Source organism: Adelges cooleyi, unplaced genomic scaffold (assembly GCF_023614345.1).
Source record: "Adelges cooleyi isolate 19-005CV unplaced genomic scaffold, UGA_ACOO_1.1 ACOO_flye_CR_arks_rails_tigmint_CR_PRNA_249, whole genome shotgun sequence".
Lineage (NCBI taxonomy): Eukaryota > Metazoa > Arthropoda > Insecta > Hemiptera > Adelgidae > Adelges > Adelges cooleyi.
The window spans coordinates 612863-632989 of NW_026095914.1; the positions used below are offsets into that span (position 1 = coordinate 612863).

Consider the following 20127-nt stretch of genomic DNA (forward strand, 5'->3'; position numbering starts at 1 on the left):
ATAATTCTGTTAAAAATATTTAGTATTATTATTCAAACAAGTGAAATATTTACTTAAATCTCTTTAAGTTCCCTGACCATATCAGCGTGATAAGAAAGATTATGATGATTGTAAATTGTAATAATTTAATTATTTTAACTCAAAAGAATAGTCTAGATGATTTATTAAATATCACTAAGTTGTTAAATCTATCATTAATTAAATTAAATTTTATAAGGTAAATATTTTCTAATTACTGGCTTAATATTTTTATATTTGTAAAGAGTTAACGTCAATTTAATTATACATAGTATTAACAATAAGTAAATGGCACACAAAAGAAATATATATTATAAGTTAAAATGCTCAAGTTATATAAAACACAATTATAGTTTGTCGTGGGATTTATAATCAACAGTTGTATGGAATTCCACAACACCCATTGTCAGCTTGAACAAAAAAAAGTAAAATAAAAAAAATAAATTAATAAAAATGTGTGCGGTGTCATTTACCCTACATGTATTAAAATATTTTTCCTAACGGTCAAGTACCATAACGGTTAGTTAAGTTAATATTGTATTAAATTTATAAATTTCGTTTATGTCAGGATTAAAATTTAACGGTTTCCAACGATTTCGTGAGAACAATACTCGACGAAATCACGACTCTATTTGCCAAAGTGTTAATCAAATGGTTTCTACTAAGAGCGTGTCGGATTTCGATATTATAACTAAATAAAGGCTAAGAGAGAGAAAAAAAAATTACTGAGGACTGAATTCCTGGTAATTACATCGTGGGAGTTATTATGTATGTTTTAAAAACGCTACCTAACAAATGTATAGCGCAATACCTATCTTATCATATCCTTAATAGTATAGGCCGCTCAGGTCGTACACTGTATTTGCTGTTTCTGCCATACTAGAAAACTAACAATTTATATAACTGTGCGCAATAGTATTATTGAAAAGATTCCTAAAAAAAAAATTATGTATATCTATACTCTTCAAATGAAAAATAAGTTAAATAAAAATAATTAAAATGTTTTCCTTTTTCTTATACTTAATGCCTATTAGAATATCTATAAAAAGACGGGGAAAACAAGTTTCCAGTTTATCCTCTGTATTATAAAATTCCAAAAAGGATTTCTTTAAAGTTTCCCACGTTAAAGTTATATTTTCAACCTCGATAAATTGAAATAATTTTTTTGGCTTGGTCTCTTAAATATAATGGAAACATAATTGTCTTTTTTTTGTCATCCCAGTTGTTTGCGGCAGAAATTTTCTCAAAAGTATAAAAGTAATCTACAACATCTTCAGTTATATGCCCCGAAAATAGTTGGGGTTCGCATATGTTATGACCAGCCATAATGATTAATTTTCTTGTATTAAAAAATAATTACAATCGATTTTTATATTTGAATTTAGAATTTAAATGCAATTTGATACTTAATAAAAAAAAAATGTACTTTACTACAACCTGAGAGTTAAATCAAAAAATAGCAGGTACAATTATATGGGGTCGTGTCCGTCGTCTATTCCCTTAAAAATGTTAGGGTCCCTCCCTGAGGTAAGACTAACGAAAATCGGCGCCTCCACCAAATTGTAGCGTGTCTGCTTGGCTAGTTGGCTAGGCTAGGCCGAAACGACAGTCGATAGGGTTAAATTAGTGGACCCGAAGACGGGACGGATGGCTAGGCCGTATCTACACTTAAATATCCCTAAAGTCTCCTTTGTATATTTGCTATATCGCCTGAGGAGCTTAACAGGCGATCGTACCTCTAAATAACTTAACTCTCAAGTGTGCAACGAAACGAAAACAGGTTTATTAAATAAGTAAAGCTATGTACATATATATTACACCTCTACCTGGATCCTAAAGCGTTCTCTGTAGTTAGTCCAGGTAATGGCGGAGTTGAACGGACACACGAGTACGGGTAAAGTTAAAAGAAATATAAAATAGTAATGTAACGTGAAATAATAGGTAATGGCTTTAGAATAATTAGGTCGCGGTCCGAAGATGGTAGTATGTCAACTAACTGGGCATCGGTGCCCCTGGCATTGTCCCGTGTGTCTGTTGTCTCCCCTACCTATAATGGCTTACATGCTAATCGGGGTAAACTGCTAATAATGCATATTTGGAGGCGAGTGGTAACGGGCGGCTAAATGTGACCGTTACACCAGTTAATAACATAATATAATAAAACAATTAGGTAGCTACTACGTAAAAAAATTATATATACTATTTTCATGTTATATACTTTATAATGCAGAACCCGGCGATACTGAAAACAATTGTAATTCCCAATGTGTTTTTGAAAACGTTATAACTTTGGAACGGGGGGAGCACTAACGATGGGGTTTTCGGCACAAACCAGCACTAACGTAGCACAATCCGATGATGTTTAAAAAAATTCAAATTTCCGATGTGGGGGGGCCAACTTAATGGAGCCCCTTTTTCATATTAAATTATATTATACGAATGAAACTTCATTCGTTTTTTTAATGCAAATAAAATCTAGAATCTAAATTCTAAAAAGTAAACATTAATCAATTCAATAAAATGGTTAAAAATAGAAGCCAGTAATTATTGTTGTAAGTATTTACTGCGAATATTACCTTTTAAAAATAATACTAGTTTTATGGATTCTATTAGACGACATGACGACACAAAAGCATAGTTTTTTTTAAATTTAATATTGAAACATAAACAATTTTCTCAAAAATCTGTAACCAAACGTTTTTATTACTAAGAAATTAAGAATTACACAATAGACCAGTGACCTCTACCACCGCTGTATGCCTGTCCCACTGTACTGGCTTTTTTAAGTGTCATGCTATACATAATACTTTTAATCTATTTAAATTAGTGTAACGCCATTAATATTGGTATTATAACACGGATATAGTAAGTGATACAAAATCATCAATAACCTTTTTTCCACATACAGTTGGCAAACTATAAATTTATGTTATTATCATTTTCAACATTAATAGGTTTTACTTAAGCCCTAGGTGATGCTGCAACGATACATTTTGTGCCGTTTTGATCTATTAAAAGAGTGAAGTATGAAAAAATGTACATTTCGACTATATCAATATACATAAATACTTCCATACAAGTTTTAAAATTAATAATTGCATTTTTCGTTGAAAGCACGTGTCATACACAAACGACTAAAGTTGGTCGAATATTTTTAAGACTTATTTTTTATCTTTCGAACATATTGAACAAAAGTTTTGACAATAGGTACTGTATTATTTAAATGGAAACCTTCACCGTCATACGGACACGGATGAATACCTATTGAGTGGGATCGGTGAAACTTTTAGGGCCTTTCTTTCACCCACTAGAACATCTTTAGATCTTGAGAGCATAACTATTCGAAAAAGACCAAAATAAGGGACACCGTAGTATATATTCATTTTATAAATTATTTTTGTTCTATTACATTATAGCTATTGTGAAGAAAAAAACTTTTACCGTCAGTTTAACAGCTTACAAATGTGTACAGACTGTTTTGATGTGGTAAATGGTAAAATAATAAAGTAAAAAATTATAAGAGGGTATGTACCTTACACTTACCTTAGCAGTTTGCGCACAATTAACAAACTGTTAATATGATATTTTAAGCAGCTGGTTGTTTCTTATTGAAAAAATATAAAAACCAATCTTTACGGTAAAACTGCTACTACTTGAGTAACTTAACCGACCCTACAAAAAAACCACAAATAGTATTCTAAAACCGATACATTTTTAAGCAAGATATCGATGGCGAAAAGTCCTCAAATGAAAATTATACGTTTAATTATAATTTGTCTAATACATGTTATATTTTAGAAATCACAGATCTCCTATCACAGATTAACATCAAATTGATTATTTTAAACTTTTACTTGTCTTTATTTTATATTTTCCAAATAGACAATTAACACACACACAAAAAAACATTACTCTTATCATATAATTTTAGTTATGATCATAATAAATGTATTTAAGATATAATAACGAACAGAGATTTTTGTCGACGGATACAATTTAATTATAGGCCATATTTACACAAATCGTAATTACTATAATAAGATTTTTCATAACTTTATTTTGTACCTTCTAGTTAATTTATAATTAAAACTTAATAATAAATTAGAGGTATTACACAGCAGCGGCTAACCAAGGGATTCCCCTCCGACTGTTCCAGGATATTGCAACCTCTAACGTTACATAAATATTGTAATCGTTTGTAATCGAAATAAAGGACCAAAAAAATAAATAATCTTAAAACCAATTTTTACTCATAGGATTTAATTAATAAAAAGTAATATTATAAGTGAATACCATAATATGATTTCAGAGTAACATCGTTAAAAGCAATATTGTAACAAAAACATTTGATATCTCTTCTGCCCTGACAACCAGATGTCATAGTTTTCTTAGTGTAATATAGTTTACAATGAAGTTATTAACTAAAACGAATAAATCGTCAACGACAAAATGTGTAAATAATTTCAAGACTAAATTGAATTCACTAAAAGGTATTATTGAAAAAAAGTAGTATTATAATTGAATACCATAGGATTTAAGAGTAATATAATTAAAAGTAACCAAATGACTTGTTAGGTCTGATAAGTACTTTCCTGCTCTTTCAACCAATTGCCATTGATTTTTTTCTCTGTCATATCTTTCACAATGAAGTTGACCTCTATTATTCACAAACACGAGTGTGTCGTTTTTTGCGATAACAATACCTGCATTTTATAATATTTATTAGTAAAAAAATCTGTTGTATACTTAATAAAATTAATTATAAATCCGTTGTAATCCTTCTCTGCAAATCAAAGGCAAACGTAAATATTTCATAAGAACCGGTAACAAGTCATTACGTTCAACTGGGTTATAGCGTATCCAACCAGTGATAAAATCAAATATCTAAAATAAATTCATAAATTATTATTAAATAATTGTAATACAAACAACATTAAAATTATTTATTTTTTTTATTTATTTTTAGTTACAATAATTATACTTTTTCCTCATTATCAATTACTAAATCATCACGTGCAATAAACTCGACAACATCATCAAAATCAAAGTCATAAAGCGTTTCTAATGCTTGATGCGAATTTACAATTGTACTACAAAAAATCATTTTTTTTATTTTTGATTATTTAATAAAATGCTGCGACCATAAGCAACTGATTACTCACGTGAAATGGTTTAAAAAGTATGACAAACAAAAATTGTAAATTTTTTCGTCTGATATTAGTTTGGAATGTTTCATGAAACTAATACAATTTGTAGGACTCATGTTTTCTTTAATGTATATAAAACAAAACTCTTTTATATATTCTAGACCATACATGTCAGCAGCCATCAACAGTTTCTAAAAAAAATGTATAGCAAGTAATTAAAAATAGAGTAATATTTTATAAATTGTATACCCTATTGCATATTTCCTACCACGCAATTGTTTTCTTTAATATCCAGCTTACGAGTATAAGCAAATTTGACCACCAATTCTAAAATTTCAGAATCTACTTCTTTTATAAGAATCTCATTTTCGTTTCTTTCTCTAAACTGTCCACTGAACATCTTATAAAATACATGACTCGCAGAAGCCAATATATTTCTGTGTGCTTCTATTATTAAGCCTTCATCAGTAACTATGGTAACATCACAAAATTCTTTGTCCCTAGAAAAAATGTATCCGTATTAATGTATGTATTGTCATTAATAGTTATGAATAACTATAAGATTTGATTATTAAAAAACTTGAAATAGCCAAAGTATAAGTTTTGTACTTGGATTATGTAAAAAAATAATACATAATTTTTAAATGAAAGATCTGAATTATAAGATTTTAAAATTCATTTAACACCATTTTTTCTTTTATTTACAAATAAAGTACATTTTTAATTATTGTTTTAAAATATTTAACCTAAGTTTTTAAAAAAAATGTTTATGATAAAATATACAGTGTGATCATTTTATCATAAACCACTCAACATGTCACCGGGTTTAATAAGAAGTTTAGTTTTTTTTTTCAACATTTTGACTGGTCGATGATTTTGACCACCCGTACTTCCCCTCTTAATTTAAAAAGCTAGTGAAATTAATGCGTTACTACTTAAGTTTCAAAAGTAGCTATTAAAAAAAAATTAAGTTGGGAGGGTGGTACATACAAAAAAAAATTATGAAAAATTGAGATCACATTGTACAAAAACTAGAGATGGGCCGATATTAGAATTACTAAATACTAATTCCTTACTAAACCCTATGAGATATTGAATGGTTCACGATAAAATTATCATCTTGTATATATTAATGTGTAAAGTGCACCAGGACTCTGCTATATTATTTGAAAGGGCCCGATAAAAATACAAACATTAAAAATAAATAAAACTTTTCAATTAATGACTTACTCATAAAATTGGTAAATTTTTTTTAAGCGTTCTTGCATAATAACTTCCATAATAGTTTTGCTTGTACCTATTACAGTATAGATTACAAGTGAACCTTTTCTGTGTTTGATTGTTTACTAATTGTAAGATTAACTAACCTAAAACATGTATAAGACACAAAATACAATTAATTTTCTATAAAAAAAAAAGAAGTATTTAAAGTGGCGTTAATACTGTATGATTTTATTCATTCACAAGCAGTATTTTAAGTCAATAGAAGACAGAACGTCAATAGTGTAAATAAATTAGAAATACAAAACCGTAAGTACTCACACAACGTAGATCCGTAAACCGCTGTCCAAGGCCGTTACTAAAAACTTATAATAAATTATTAACAGGCAAGACAAAACTCAATTGTAACACAAATTGTAACAAACGCACTATGTTAGGTGTTTATCACAGAATTCGACCGAGTTATTATGATTAAAATTCAGAGATTTTCACCAATCGGACCGGTAGTAAAAATAATGGCAAAAAATACCTGCACCTATGGCGCTAAATCGAATTTAACTAGTTATAATTCACACAAATAAGAGAATACAAAAATAAATCTTAATTTTTAACAACAAATCGACTTTTGCTTGACAATAATTGCGGTTTTAGTGCAAACTACACGACAACGCGCTACCACTGAACTGATTACATGGAACGCGCATAATGCATGTTTTCCATATAATAAAAGGTGTTTGGGGCAGTTCTTCCAAAAAATGATAAGAGTTCTTCCAAGAGATAACACAATTTTTATTTTATCAGCGTGACCAACCCAGAAACACCAAAATACAAAATCACATTCTATCAGTCTGCCAATTCTATCAGAATAAAAGTAACTAAAATATAACTAACGTTTATCAGAGTTACTGTTATCTCTAGAACCAAACGGCAATAATTCAAATGATAAAAAAAAATAACCGTGTTAAAATTTATAATATATTTTTTTAAATAGTACACATTTTTACGATACATTTATTATGACAAAAAACCAACTTGTTCATACGACGACAACGATAATTATTGGTAAATAAAATTTACTTTCGTTTCTTATTAATATTAAATTAATATTTTTATTAGAATTCTTTTTTAATTCATAATTCAAAACTCTTATTTTCACATAATATAAACTTGCAATATTTAATATGAATAACATAATATATTTATCAATTATAGTACCTAGCGACAAAGTTCATACATACACTAAGTTGTACTAATTTGTGTGACAATATTATTACATCCTATTTAAATAAAACTATTAATACAAGTAAATTATGTTTTACAGTATGATGGTAGTCGTCTGAAGTCATAAAAAGCTTATCGGTATGCTTATTCATTAGAGCAGTTCAATTCCTGAAACTATCTCTAGTCTGATTAAATGTGGTAACAGGTGTGGAGTTATTTTTTGTAAAATTGTTTTAATTGATTTAATCTCTATTATTTTAATAATTAACATTTCAACTTTTAACTTATTTATTAATAATATATCTTTCAGTTTTAAGATGAGTCAAAAATGATGGTTGAACAGTTCTCCATTGACACATTTTTAAAGATGTAGTAATTATAAGAAAAAACGAAACAATAAATAACAACACAAATTTGTTTAGACGTGTCTTAAAAAGATAAATAAAATCCCCAAGCTGTTATGTACTAAAATATGCAGGATACTTTTGTGTGGTATTAAAACTTTAACTTCATTGTAGAGATTTGATTATCGCTAAGTAAATGGCCATGTTAAATGAATAAGTACTTAGATGAATAAAATATGGGCTATGCCATCTTCTATCAAATATGGACATTTTCAAATCAAGAGATAATTGTAAAATTGCAAATTTATATTGACCAAAAATTGAATCATATTTTTAAATCATATGAATAACTATTACTGAACAAATTCATATTGTTTAGTTTGGTTTCTTTTATAAAAATATATACCCAGAGTAGCTTATTATAAACTAATTTCTGTAAAATATTAAGTGAATAATAATTATTTTAAAAACCTACTAATAGATTATAAATAACATTCAGTCCTGCAAGGTATTGAATACTATTTTTGATAATTAGTTATTAATTATTTAATTATTATATATATATATATATATATATATATATATATATATTTGTATGGTACGGGATACTATTTAGTTAGTTTTCCTTTTTTTTTAAATTCAGTAAGACAATCAGTCTGATTTGTTAATCTCACCAACATAAAAGCAAGATTGAATTAAATTACATTATATATTTATTAAGTATGACGTTTATACGATTATGACCCTAATTTGAGCATTTTAATTAATATAACAGAATTGTTTAATCTAGTTTACAATAATTTTATATTATGCAATATTCTTATTATCTACTTATTATCCCATGCAAAAGGGCCGGACAACAATTTTTTTTCTCATCACAAGTCCTTATCCGGCAATAGGTTCACTTTGGACTATAAGTTTATAATGTATATATTGATTTGTGTAGAAACTTGAAAATCAAATATGTGTTTTATTCTAGCTATATATGTGAGGTATTTAAACTACAAGTGTCATATGTTCCGTTTTCCTTGCTTTAATATATCCTTTAGGTACCAAGTTTTGTTAATAATATATCTTCTAAAAGACAAGATTGAAGACAAAGCTCAAAAGCTCCTACCTGTATTCTTTAACTACAGAATACATATGTAAGATGTGGTAAAACTAATTTATACTTGACAGCCAAATTTTGAAATCGTCAACTAATTTAGGTAAAAAGTAAAAATAATGTTCTATTTAAATAGTAATATAAACAATTTGTGGGAAATTTCAATAAAATTATTATTATTTTATACCAAATAATATTAAATTATAACATATACTTATAAGTTATATATATAGGTACACTAATATAATATAATTTTTTTATGAATTTTACATTATATAATTTTACGTGTATAGTGAATACGATTTTAATTAGAGAACTGATAAAGATCTAACTACAATTTGCAATCAAGATAAGAACCTAACTAAAGGCAATGATTTTGATATTAAAATACGAAATTTCTCTTGGCGGGTTTTTGGTAAAATCGATGTTGGTGGTACTATCCACGGTCTTATATAAGACCGTGAATAGTAATAAATAATAATAGATACCTAACCAATTTTACAAGGCTGTTTTTATCGCTGTCAAGATGTATGCTTTCATAATGACCTTAAAAGTAAAATATTAAATTGCGTAAATTGTACGTAATTTAAAAATAATTTCTCCATCACTAAACGTTTGTCAGATGTTCTACTCACCTATAAGTATTGGACAATTTTTATTATGAATATTTTACTAAAAATGTTGACTGGTTGATAACCATTTTGAACAGTTATTTTTAAAGTTATAAGAGTTTAAAAGTTACGACGGCAGGGAAAGTGCGCGTTGATAAAAATAATACTACACTCCACGTTTCCTCCTGCCCAAAACTTAAAACTTCAATAACTTAAGTTACAAGTTTATAAAAAAAAACAATTAGTTTTGGAGGGAAGTAAAAACAAAAAAAAAATGTATACCACATTATAAAAAAACACTATGAAAAACAATTTAAGTTATTAATTGATAAACCCAATGAGACATTGAATGCACCACACCATGCACGTGTTCTGTGTATTTTAACGTGTACGGTTTAAATTTAATATACAAATAAAATGGGTTGTCGTTAGTGATGGGAATCGGAAAATCCGGATTTTCACAAAAAAAAAAACACTATTTAAGCTACTTAAAAATCATATAAGTGTTAAATAATTTTACAATATAAAGCTCTATATTTAAGTAACATTTTTTTGATAAATATGTGAAAATAAAACAAAACACCAAAGAGATAAACTGCTTTTGAATTTCGGATTTGTTGAAATCCGAAAATCCGAAAGCATTTTATAGACAAAGTTAAGAGTTTTTTTTTAAAAAATTTTATCGACAAATTTTACTTAGGTACACATCTTTATATTGTAATAGTATTTAACAATTATATGATTTTCAAATGACTTAAAAAGCGTTTTTTTGAAAAATCCGGATTTTCGGGTTCCCATCACTAGTTGTCGTTGACATATCTGCCGTTGGTCGGGTATGGTTGAATTAGCCGATTCTAATAGTAATATATTGATCTGCATTCCACTTTTTTTTTTACACTGCATTATCATATATTGTATTTATACAATGTGATCTTAATTTTTGTTTTGGTTTAATGAACATTATATTTATGTGTATTTCATTTTTGTCCAAATCTTCCAAAATTAATTTAGTAATCTATTCAGCAATTATTAAATACCTGTAATAGGACTAAAAAGTAAAAAAAAAAAATTTAAGATGTTTAACATTATTTAAAATTTTAGTTAATTTTCGGTTGTTGACATTTAAGATAAAATATGCTACAATTGATTGGTAAATTGTTCTTGTAATAAAATTAATTTTTTACTTTTTAGTTCACTTTTTACTATTTTTTTTTTTTTTGAAAAGCATGTTTTTTTAAAATAAAATGATCACCTTGTATACTACTGTTGTCTATTCATGTAGTCGTCTGGGACTTCAACCGAGGGTCCAAAAATTATTATTAGTATTTTACCACTAACGGAAAGTCATGTACATAAATATATAATTAAAAAAAAACTCAGCATTGTAGTTAAAGAGCACAGTGGGGTCGAAACGACCACTGGTTTTGGAAACAACGCACAACATATTTGTATTCAAGTTCTTACAACTCTTAGTAAAAACAAGTATCCGTTACCAAAACTTTTACCAGATGTTCTATACCTATACATAACAAAAGTAAGTGCTATACAAATTTTAGAGTCTTTGATTTAAGCCCTAAGAAGTTATAGGGTTTTCAATATTTTTACCTCGAGTGAGCATACAAATTTAATGGAATTGATAAGATTTTGAATTTGTTTTACAATTTTTAGTTACTTAAAAATTTGAAAAAAAAATCGTTGAAGGATATTATGATAAAGAACACTTAAATTTCAATTGTCAAGTGAAAGTTCCATTTCGATATCACAATTAGTAGTCATTAAATAACGTGGTCGTGAACTTAAGGTGTTCTTACAATAAATTTACGGAATATAGCAACGCCCAAGTCAGGCTTTTTAAATAAAAAATGCTGCTTTTTATCGAATTTTAAACATAAAAAAAAATAATAATATTAGGGTATTCTTATCGTTTTTTTTTATTATAATATGTTCACATAAATTTATTTACAAATTATAAAATCTCGACCAACCATAGTAATCTATGTTTTTATATTTAAAAAAAATTGTATTAATACATTTTGAAAATTATTTATGTTAAAAAACTCTATAATAAGTACCTAGTTATATCAAGTATACAGCCTAGGTGACTTAGTTGCTCAACTGTCTATCTGTAAAGCTAGAGGGTTGGGGCTTCGAAACCCAATAAAACACAATAAAATGTATAGGATATACTTAATGTCCATATTATTTATTATTATTAATATAATTATTTATTAGTAGCTAAAGATTTTTAAGGGGAAACTCAGTTTCAAATTCTCCTATGACGGGCCTCCACTGAAAACAGAAAATGGTAAAACTAACACTGATACGAACGCGGTACTTATACTATAAACCAAATTCTAATAATTATTTCATAAAATGAAAACTTACTTACTAAATCGCTGAAAAAATCATTCTTACACGTTCAAATGCGGTCAAATGTGAAAAATAATAATTAGATAATCAAAAAAATATTTTAAGAATACAGCTATTGCCCCTTCTATAATACGCGGAATTTGCCCCTGGACATATTATGTCCCATTTGTCCTTCCCTAGTAGTCGCGCCGTTGTTAAGGAGTTTTGTATAGGCAATATTTAAGAAAAACGGTTTTAATCAATTTCGACCATGCCAATATTCATTTACCGGTTATTTTGTACAAGCTTCAAGGTGTTGTTTTTAATTTTAATCATTTTTACAGGACGGTCCTATTTCAATTGTGTAAAGAGATTCGAGTTCTTTGGCTATTTTACAGTGTTATGTAGGAAGCCGAATTTCAGTTTCTCGTACCTAGTCAATAAAATTAAATTTGCAATTTTTTCGATATTAAAAGCCAATTTTTTCACACGAGTAAAGTCGATCAGTTCAGTAAATTAGACCTTCCAAAAAAAAAAAAAAAAAATCCAAAAATTTGTATTCTACACGACATAGTAGGAGTTGCCAAAGAGCTCGTGTATCATTACATAATTGAAATAGGATCCTCCTAAGTAGTCGACATTTTGCCTGGCTTTTTTGGTCTAAAACGTGAAAAAAAAACCGACCGCACGCAATAACATATTGCTATAATATAGTAAACCATATTATTATTGTATTATATTTATGCTAAGCCATGAATCTTACCGTATATATTATAATGTTTACAAAAATAATTAACGCATAGACAAGCGTACTTTACACAATACAATGAACATAATGTAATATAATAAAAATATTATTATACAATATTATAATAGTAATTAGTATACCGTAAAAAATATTGAGTAAAGAATGCATTGTGTGTTATCGAACGGCCAAAGTGATAACAGTGCGCTTTCTGCCGATAATAATAATTAATAAATAACAATACACTCGATATTATTAGGCCTAATAGTAATAGGCCTATTCGGTGGAGTAGGTAATTATTATTAATAATATATAATATTATGATGATAATAACCATATATTATTATCAGCAGCAGCTATAAACATTGATATTGACCTATCGACCGAGCTGTTCCCGTCTCGAGTGCCACCACCACCACCACGTCTTACTGATAAATGACGTGTGGTTTCCCTCTACTAAAATTACAATATCTTATATCGTTATTAAATATTATATTATATATGTAAACCAATAGCCGCCGACGTATAACGAGTTGTAAAACCCAACACTCGACACCGGCTATATAATAAAATATAATATTACATTATATAACACACACACACACACACCGTAAGGTTAAACGGCAGTAATAAAAACCAAAAAACTGATAACGAATGGGTAGGTTGTTTTTTTCTTTTTCCGCCGTCGAACGTGATGAATCATAATTTATATTTGCTATAACACTTAATTATCGTGATGATTGGCCTTGTGTCTTTGAAAGTAACACAATAACAATACTAATAATTATAAATGATAACCAACACACCGGTTTGCGCAACGTGAGAGGTAAGATTATGTGAATAACAATATAATAATTTATGTAATAAAACATTAACGTTGCCTGCTTACCTAACTACTAATTAGATGATAATGTGATTTTAATATTGTGTGTGTTTGTGTTTACGGCTCACAGCTAGTTGACGTCGATAATGTACGAGTCGTTTGCCGTGCTGCCTACGTAGGAACGACCATGATGATTCCGGACACATGGTGCAAACTGTTGGCTTGCGGCGTTCTCGTCTACTGGTTCGGCTATTGGCTTTTCCATTTGGCGGCTATTTGCTACGGGTAACCCTTCGAGTCCGCACGAGACCGACGGTCGTGTCTACGGTGAATATAATTGTCGCCTTTTTTTGGTTTTGCAGCAAGTACAAACTGCATCGGATTAAAAAACAACAAACTGACGTCAATACGGTCTCGGTCGAGGCCGACAAAGATTACCCCGGAGTCAGTATAATAAAACCTATGGTGGGCGTAGATCCCAATTTGGCCGACAACCTGCGCACTTACTTCACGATCGACTATCCCAAGGTACTGATCCAAACTGTTGGCACATAATATTTTATTAGTAACTAAAGCATTTATTTAGGTTTTTAAAAAAAAAAAAATTTTCTTATCTTTTTGATAACAAAAAAACATAACATAATATTATGTAGTCAAATGTAATTCTAGTGGCGGCTTATTCAGTGTAATATTCAAAATCTTTATTACGACTGTACAACCGAATTATCTTTTAACTAAAGCTCGGATGTTTATGACTGCATATTTTTTTAGTAAAATCAGAATTATACTGAAATACAATATAAATTCTATTCATAAAAATTTGATTTCAAATCAGCAAACTTATATAGCATATATTTGCCTGTAATGATTATTTCTATATTTAGTAGCATATTTGTAAGTATAATTATTAAAACTGTTCCATTTTATTATTATCTTTAATCGTGTGAATGAGTATGAAGTTGAGAAAAGTATTAACTGTTCTTTTAAATTTGAAAACATTGCCAAGCCTTATAATATCTTTTTAAATAACTAACCTATGTAAACTTATATTTAGCCGGCTAAATTTTTTTTGTTGACCTCAATAAAGATATATTATTGCATATTTTAATATTTATAAATACATATTTTAACACATTTATGGTCATTAACATCCGAGCTCTACTTATAACATATGCAAACTCGTGCATTTTTTTTAAAATTAAATATCAAATAGTACATTGTTAGAAAATAATGATAAAAATTGTTAAATCTTTATTAGTTTTTCTTATAAATTTAAGTCATAAATTAAAAATTTATATCTAAAAAAAATATGAAAAAAATACACATACAATTGTATGTGATGTGAAAATTCTCTATAAGAAGTTCAACCACGGGATAACTGTAAAATATTATCGCTTTATTATATGTTATTTTTTTAAATTTCTATATTGCATGTCGTTAGCCGGCTAATTACTATAAATTCTATGAAAAATTACTTTAATACTGCCATAATACTTACAAGACACAACAACAATTATAATTAAGTTATTATAATATTAATATTAACAACTTAGGTTGGCTAGTTTAAAATGTCAATTATGTCATTTCCGTAATTAGTCGTATGTTGTCTGAATAGCAAAGATAGTACTTTGCTTATGTTATTTATCGTTTGTATGTCTATACATATGTATATATATTTTTTTTCAGTACGAGGTCCTTCTGTGTGTACAAGATAGTAATGACCCGGCTATTCAAGTGGCCACTACAATGCTTGAAACTTATGGGTCAAGCGTAGACTTGCGGTTGTTAATAGGTACTTTTTTCCTATTGTATTAATTAATGGTTATAGCCGTTTTGTAAAAAAAAATATGATTCAAGTAAAGGGTTTGGGGTTTTTTTTTAATGTAATAAATATACTAAAAGTCACTTTTTACATTTTTTTATTTCAGGTGCTTCTGATGTCGGGGTAAACCCTAAAATATGTAACATGCATCCTGCATACAGTCAAGCCAAATATCCGTTTGTGCTCATCTCGGATAGTTCCATAAAGAGTAAGTAAACGTCTTAGTTTATTTGTTCAGAAGCGTTATTAAATTTGTACACGTTGAGTTTAGTAGTGTCTGTCATGGAAACAAGATAGACGGCACGTGTAAAACTAATTACTAGTTTAACGTTGTACAAAAACACAATTTAAAGACAGAAACCGATATTTAACTTCAGGATTTCTCTAACGTGTCAATTTTTTTGTTCAATCGCCTCTTAAATTTCAAATAACATACTACATCTTCTATGTTTTTTTTTAAATAAAAACTAAAACTTCTTTAATAATTCTGATTCCAGTTCTTAAGACCGTTTCTGAATTTTAAATATTTATTCTTCCCAAAAATGTGGTTGTGCGTAAATTGTAATAAATTACAATAAAATATCTGCCATGTATTTAGATTTATTCTAACTGTCATCCGACTCATAATATCAATGCGATGAAAGACCAAAACCGGAAACTTATACCACCACACCAGCCCAATTTTATTTGTAAAACGGCCTCAGTGTAGCTAATAACCAGAGTTGGGTGTTTTTTATTTAAGTTATAAGATAAAAGTAACCATTTTTAGTCATTACATGTTGAAGTTAACTTTTAAATCATGTTTATTTTTATTTAACAACAATTTAGCTATTGCATAGGAATTTAGCGTTTGCCTAATTTTTGAATAAATAATAGCCTTTAAACTAAAAAAACTGTGTAAAACATGTTTTCATAGCATAACAGTTTTTTTTATATAATTTTATTAGATTTAAAAAATAAGACATTTTTATCTATTGTTTTTTTTTTTTGTATTCCCATAAACAACCTAATTAATAAAATTAAATATATTATCCTAATCAATAGAGTATTAAAATTGTATAGAAATGCCCAACTCTGAAGCAGCCATGTTATAGCGCCTAGTTTATGTTATACTGACTACAAAATAGATATTTTATCTAAACTTTTTTTTTAACTGGGCCTCACTAGTAAAGCACAAGTAAGTTTTTATTAAGCAAAATAATATTTCCATGTTTGTTATTTGTTTTAAAAGATAATAATATTATCCATCTGTATGAGCACACTCAAGTGCGCCCATTCTCATGTATACATTTCTAGGCATTCATTTAGTAGGTGACCTACTGAAACTGTCTATGGTTTAATACGTTACTTATCTACCTGATTGTTGTTCAATTTTAGGTATAGAAATAAATTAATTTGTATAAGTATCGATGAGAGTCGCTCTATAGTAAATCATTATTATGTTAGTTATTTGTGTATTGACTGTTTTCTGTCCATTTCTGTATTCTTACATATTTTAAGTTCTCCCAAGTAAGGAGACCGGCTTGTGGGAGCTTAAGCTCGACACACATCATCACAGTGCCATCATTATCTTTTGAAAGGTGTCCAATTCAAGTATATAACCAATATTATATACTATATATTCAAGTATAAGTATGTTCACCTGATCAATTTTAGTAACTGGAGGAGGTATGGGCTGTGTGACTTTTAGCGACAGTTGTAACTTATAACACTTTTACATATTACTACATCTTCTACTAGTTGTGGATCTTAGGTGATTCTTTTGTCCATGCCTTTTATGATTTTTTTTCCTCCAAATTTATTATCAATTAGGGTTTTTGAGCCAAGTATGCCGTGATCACAATACTTGTTTTTAACTGTGCATGCATTTAATTATATTACATACGTACGATATTGACTGGCTTTGATGTAAATGATGGATTTTTTTTTAGTGAGAAGAGACACTCTCAAGGACATGGTTGATTGTATGCTAAACGATGTTGCTATTGTTCACCAAATACCGTTTACTTGCGATCGTATTGAAGATATCCATAAATCCGGCATTCGTCAAAGGCGTTTTGTCGCCACACTAGAAAAGGTAAGCTTAATGTACCTGTGACGCTTGCTGTCAGATTAAAAGGGATTCAATTGAAACGTTACAGTTTACGAACAACTGTAACTCTGTGGCTTGACTCACCATTTCAGTATAATCCTCATTTTGTTTTATCTTGTATTAATAACTTCCCAGCCAACGCATCGAAGCTAAATTATGATAATATTATTCTAATAGTTTCTTATTTTGAACGAAACGGTTGTATATATTGCCAAACGACACAACTTATAACTACTCACGCTAAAATTTCTTTTCAAAAAAAGTTTTCAATTAATATTTTTTTCCTTAAAATGTTCAAGCTATAAATCAGTTAGAAATGATCCAGATTAATATAATATATATATATAAATTGTTTTTTAATGTATATTAATTTTTACTCACATCTTGTCCTAGGTATTTTTCGGCACAGCTCACGCTCGAATTTACCTAGTGGCTGATCTTATAAGAGCCGTATGCCATACGGGCATGTCCAGTTTGATAAGGAAACGGGCCTTGGACGAGTGCGGAGGATTAAGCGCTTTTGCTCAGTATCTGGCCGAAGATTATTTTATCGCGCAACAGTTAGTCGAACGTGGTTGGCGTACGACGATTAGCGGACTGCCAGCACTTCAAAATTCTGGAACGTTGGATTTGTATAGATTCCACGATCGTTTGAGAAGGCAAGTAAAATGAACGCATCCACTCTAACAAAATGATTATTATTATTATTATTTTTTTTTTCTGCGACTCATGTATAGATGGGTCAAGCTGAGAGCCTCCATGGTACCTTACACTATCGTGTTGGAACCGATGTCGGAATGCCTGATATTGGGCGCTATAGCAGCGTGGTCCACTCACGTGCTGGTGCCTACTGTCGATCCGTACGCGTTCTATTTGGTACACACGCTTGTATGGTTTCTACTCGATTGGATCTTGCTTAGAACTATACAGGTAACGGTTTTTTAGTTCATTTTAAAAGAGTATATTTTTATTTTCACCGTATCCCCGTCGATCTCCCGATTTCAAAACTACATTTTCAACGATATTATAGCCTGTTTAAAAAAAAAAAGGAGTACTCATATTATGTTGTATAAATCCTATTTTAAACACATTTAAAGGTTTTTTTTTTTTTATAACTTTTATATAGAAAATAATATAATTATATTTTTTTAAAATAAAATTGTCTGATTGTTAAACTCATTACAATAGATAGCACATATAACTGTAAACCATCTTTAACAAAGTAAGGCTTTGCTTTACTTAGTATGTATCGTAGGTCTAAAATACAAATAACATAACCAGGTAAAGCTAGCAATCTTAGCGACAGTAATTTAAGTATTTTCATTGGATTTCTCAAGATGTGCGTAACTAGTTACACCTTTGATTGAACTGTGCTCTCGTTTCTAATACCTGATGGCAAAAAATTAGCAAATATTTTTTCTTTAATTCTATCATTTTAATTAAAGCCAAGTTGTGGTTCGGGATGATTTTTTCTTTTTTTTATGGAAGGAGTAGTTACTATAGTTTTTACATAGCCTCAGGACCTTCGGACCTCCCTAATTAATCTTATATAATATGTTATATACTATTTGCTATTAAATATCTTTTCATTCTAGCCGAACAGCCTAAATATATCAATATATATATATATAAATTGAAGTTTGGAATTTGGAACTACACTTTTAATGTTTCCACCCCAACGTAGTTTTGTATAAGTCAACAGTTATGTTATCTATTGTGTATCTCTTCATAAATAGCCAGATCTTTAAGGTCTTTATGGTTTGTAGAAAAATAATGAACATTGTTGTCAGGAGATGATGTAATATATGTAATTAGTAATTAAAACAATTTCCCATACCGAAACTCTTAATAAATTACCATTATTATACAACTATTATGATACAACGTACCTAACTTAAATTGTATTATTTTGTTTAAAAAAATTAAAATTAAATAAAACTCCCCGCTTAGTGAAAAACATTGAACGTTTAACTAAACAAATTAATTTAAGATGATAACATATATATATCTCTGTATACATTGTAATATATAAACTAAGCTGAATGGTGTTTTATGGTGATATATTATATTTAATCAAACTTATTTATTCTTTTGAGTTTGTCGTAATAATTGTGGATTTATCATTGCAGGGATCGCCGTTGCCTTTCACGCGTGTCGAGTACTCTATCGCTTGGCTATACAGAGAATGTCTAGGACCGTACATATTTTTAACGGCCCTGTTGTGGAGGCCTAGAATAATACGGTGGGCTGCTCGTACGTACAAATTACGATTGGGCGGCATCGCCGAAACGGTAGATACCAATCTGGAGTGTACAAACATTCTGACCAACGTCGTGATCGAACAACCTCCTAAAATCAAAGTCTAATTCCGAATTTATTATAACATAATGTATTTATTTTATTATTACTTATTATTGTTGTTGTAACGAGTTAAAACAAAAAAAAAAAAAACCTGTATATTTTTGTACATGTATTAGTCTACAAATTCATATTTTTTTTTACATTTTGTACGACTTTATATAACATACACACACACACATACACAAGGTTATATTTATTAAATTTTGTTACCTATTATTATTATAAATATAAAAAAAAAAAACCTAATGAATCCGTTCAGATTATTTTA

At 28.8% G+C, this 20127-nt stretch overlaps 2 protein-coding genes across 3 annotated transcripts; one reads left to right on the forward strand and one right to left on the reverse strand.

The window, feature by feature from the left end:
- Positions 1-3994: 3994 nt before the first annotated feature.
- On the reverse strand, positions 3995-7271 carry LOC126837448 (kelch-like protein 2). Its single transcript, XM_050571353.1, has 6 exons — positions 6708-7271; positions 6396-6532; positions 5434-5665; positions 5181-5356; positions 5000-5108; positions 3995-4902 (listed from the first exon to the last, which is right to left on the reverse strand). Exons 2-6 carry the CDS (start codon positions 6443-6445, stop codon positions 4774-4776), a joined length of 696 nt encoding a protein of 231 aa, XP_050427310.1. The 5' UTR covers positions 6446-6532; positions 6708-7271; the 3' UTR covers positions 3995-4773.
- A 5972-nt stretch (positions 7272-13243) lies between these two features.
- On the forward strand, positions 13244-20065 carry LOC126837464 (ceramide glucosyltransferase-like). 2 transcript variants are annotated; one of them, XM_050571374.1, is made up of 9 exons: positions 13244-13419; positions 13715-13869; positions 13947-14112; positions 15271-15376; positions 15513-15614; positions 17338-17483; positions 17892-18157; positions 18236-18428; positions 19628-20065. In XM_050571374.1, the coding sequence occupies exons 2-9, from the start codon at positions 13772-13774 to the stop codon at positions 19862-19864; spliced, it is 1314 nt and encodes a 437-aa protein (XP_050427331.1). In that variant the 5' UTR covers positions 13244-13419; positions 13715-13771; the 3' UTR covers positions 19865-20065. The 2 variants fall into 2 exon arrangements, with proteins under 2 accessions (XP_050427331.1, XP_050427330.1); XM_050571373.1 differs by lacking the exon at positions 13244-13419 and adding an exon at positions 13436-13587.
- Positions 20066-20127: the final 62 nt, after the last annotated feature.